Source organism: Gavialis gangeticus, unplaced genomic scaffold (assembly GCF_001723915.1).
Source record: "Gavialis gangeticus isolate Ggan-Ray unplaced genomic scaffold, GavGan_comp1, whole genome shotgun sequence".
NCBI classification, from domain to species: domain Eukaryota; kingdom Metazoa; phylum Chordata; order Crocodylia; family Gavialidae; genus Gavialis; species Gavialis gangeticus.
This window is the reverse complement of record NW_017729032.1, coordinates 56920008-56922835: the sequence shown is the minus strand read 5'-3', so window position 1 is coordinate 56922835 and position 2828 is coordinate 56920008. Positions and strand designations below refer to the sequence as shown.

The following is a 2828-nucleotide window of genomic DNA, read 5'->3' as shown; positions in this document are numbered from 1 at the left end:
GCACCTGGGCTGCCCTAGTCTGCCTGGATGCTGGCGCAGGCCAGGCCAGGAGAGTGGGGGGACCCATATGGTGCCATCTCCCCCAGACCTGCCCGGAGGTGGATGAGGAGGGCTTCACTGTGCGCCCCAACGTCAACCAGAACAGTATCCTTGGCTGTGCTGGGGGCGGGGGTCGTGGCTGGCAGGAGCCATGGGGGCGGGGAGGGAAATACCCTGGGGCCAGCCGGGGTTTGAGCCATGCCAGGGAGTCTGCGGCTCCACGTGCTGCCCGGCCTCGTGCCTGCTAGCGTGGGGGGTGACCCAGGGAGGAATCCACCCCCCAGTGAGCGGCGCATCCCGTGGCCCCGGCTGCTATTTCCTTCCCCCCCGGCTCTATCTTGTTGGCTGGGAAAAACTGCTGAGTAGATCTGGCAGCTTCCTGTTGTGCAGGCCGGGGTGGGGGGGAGTTGTTGGAGGTGCCAGGCGTCTGCCCCCCCATCCCTAATGTGGCTGCACAACACCCAGTGCTTGGGCTCGGCTGATCTCCCGGCTTCCCCCCCCAGGCTAGCACCCATGGGGCAGCCCCCAGGGCCTGGCCTGAGCCAGGAGGCTACAACACCTGGCTCCCAGGCTGCAACAGGTAGACCTGGCTGGGGAAACCGAGGCCAGGAGAAAGGCCGGATGTGGATGGGGTCACTGGGGCTGGTGGAGCAGGGCACCCTGCTCTGTGCCAGGCTGGAGGGAGGAGGAGAAGAGCACCCGTTCCCTGGCTGCAAGGGGCAGACACGGAGCAGCTGCTGCAAACCCGTTTGAGCCCAAAAGCCTCCCCCCGTGCCGGGGTCTCGGTTGTAGCCGTGTTGGTTTAAGAGTCTAGGCAGACAAAACTCCTGGGGCAGAGGTGATTATCTTTTATTAGACCAACTAAATAGTTGCAAAAGAAAATAGTTTTCTTTGCAAGCTTCCGGGCTCAGATGCCCTTCACCAGGCACAGGAGAAATGGAAGAGGTCCCTGCCAGCCCCCCGGGGTCTCTAAATGAGGTGAGGCCATGGCAGACACAGCTGCAGGGTCCCGTGTCCTGTGTCGCAGCATGACCCCCCCCACCCCGTGGCCATGCCTGGGCATGCTGGGGCAGTCCACGCTGGGCACCTCGGTGGTGCTATCGGTGCTGGGAGCATTGGCGTGGCATGGGCTGTGGCGGCGTGGCCAGATCCTGTGCCTGCCATGGGGCAGGGGCACCTCCTAGTGGCCAGCAGGGTTCACGGCAGCGGGTTCTCGGCTTTGGCCTTGACGGCGCTGCAGACGAGGCTGAGAACCACGGCTGCTCGTCCAGCGACTCGGATTACGATGACGACGAGCCGCGCAAGTTCTACATCCACATCAAGCCGGTGCAGCCCCGCGAGGCGGGCGGCAGCGCCGAAGCCACCGATGAGCAGCTGAAGGCCACGGTGGGGAACCTCATCCTGCCCCCCAGCATTGGGGTGAGACAAGCACTGGTGGGGGGGAGCTAGGGAGGGGTCCAGGAGCACAGCGCGGTGGGCCATTGGGTGAGGGCAGGGCTGGGGGGCTGTGGGGCTGCCCCATGCTAACCTGCCTCCTCCTCCCGCAGGGCACAGTGAAGAGGCAGTCGTCCCGTAAGTGGGCACGGGGGTGGCGGGGGCTGCTGGGATCCTTTCTGTGCTGCCCCTCCGGACCCGGTGGCACTGCACTAACGCTGCCCCTTTGGTCGTTCCCCAGGACACATCTCTGCGCTGAGCACGGCCCCGGCGGACGTGGCGCTGGCTGCGGGTGAGGCGAGAGTGGGGCAGTGGCGGGGGGGTGGGCACGGCCGGCCTTGCTGCGTCATGGGGGCATTGCCCAGTGTGACCGGGGGGTCCCCAGCGGCTCCGGTTGCCCTGCAAGAGCTGGCGGGGCTGCTCCGGGCGCAGCCGTGCGGGGCGGCTCCAAGGGGGCTGTGGCTCCTGGCAGCTCAGGGCTCGCCCCCGTTCCTTTCCCAGCAGGTGAACCCACTGGGAAGGCCAAGCCATGCCACCCCGCGGCCCGGATCAACAGGTATGGGAGCCTGGGCATGGGGGACATCGTGCCCCCTTTTTGGGCTGGGTGGCTGGGGGCTGGCGATATGGGGTGTAGGGGCTCCCTGCGTTAGCCCAGCGAGGAAGGAACAGGGTCCTCCTTGGTGCAGCCATGCTCCCTGCCACCGGCTCTGCTGGCTCTGGGCACGGCCCACCCCGGGGCGGAGGGGGTGGGGGCGCAGGGCAGCGTGTGGCTGGGCCTCCTGACTGTCCAGCCTTGCTCTCTCCTCAGCTACATCGGGAAACGCCGGCTGGATGCGGCCTCTTCCACCGCCCTGTTCGGGCCCCCGCTGGAGTCTGCCTTCGAAGCAGAGGACTTCTCGGGTACCGGTGGGGGCTGGGCGGCTTTGTCCTGGGTCGTTATGCCCCAGCCCTGCTCCGTGGTGGGGCGGGAGGGGATGCTCCATGGGAAGGGGGTGGCCGAGGTCGGTGAACCCAGGTGTCCGGGCGGTTGCTGGGAGCCGGGGGCTCCCCTGGGGCCCCCCAGGGCAGGAGCTGGGGTGGGTGGCTGTGACGCGCCCCTGTCTCCTCAGCATCCCGCGCCTACGTCCTCGCATCCAGCCCCTCGCCCTTCTCCTCCTCGTCGCCAGAGAACGTGGAAGACTCAGGGCTGGACTCCCCGTCGCACCCGGTCACCGGCCCCTCGCCCGACTCCCGGCCCTGGACCCCGCGGCCTGGCACTCCCCAGAGCCCCCTGTCCCGGCAGACGTCCAAGGACTCCCCCCCCTTCCCGGACGACCGGCGCGCCGCCCCCGCGGCCGCCCCCGCTGAGGCCCAGA

At 68.0% G+C, this 2828-nt stretch overlaps 1 protein-coding gene across 1 annotated transcript in view; it reads left to right on the top strand.

The window, feature by feature from the left end:
• LOC109302238 (F-BAR domain only protein 1-like) overlaps window positions 1–2828 on the top strand; it is a 29089-nt gene that overhangs the window by 21950 nt on the left and 4311 nt on the right. The window contains exons 10-16 of the mRNA XM_019523800.1: window positions 87–144; window positions 1280–1458; window positions 1587–1611; window positions 1715–1765; window positions 1975–2029; window positions 2282–2373; window positions 2583–2821. Coding sequence (XP_019379345.1) covers window positions 87–144; window positions 1280–1458; window positions 1587–1611; window positions 1715–1765; window positions 1975–2029; window positions 2282–2373; window positions 2583–2821 — 699 coding nt within the window. The remainder of the gene's footprint in view (window positions 1–86; window positions 145–1279; window positions 1459–1586; window positions 1612–1714; window positions 1766–1974; window positions 2030–2281; window positions 2374–2582; window positions 2822–2828) is intronic.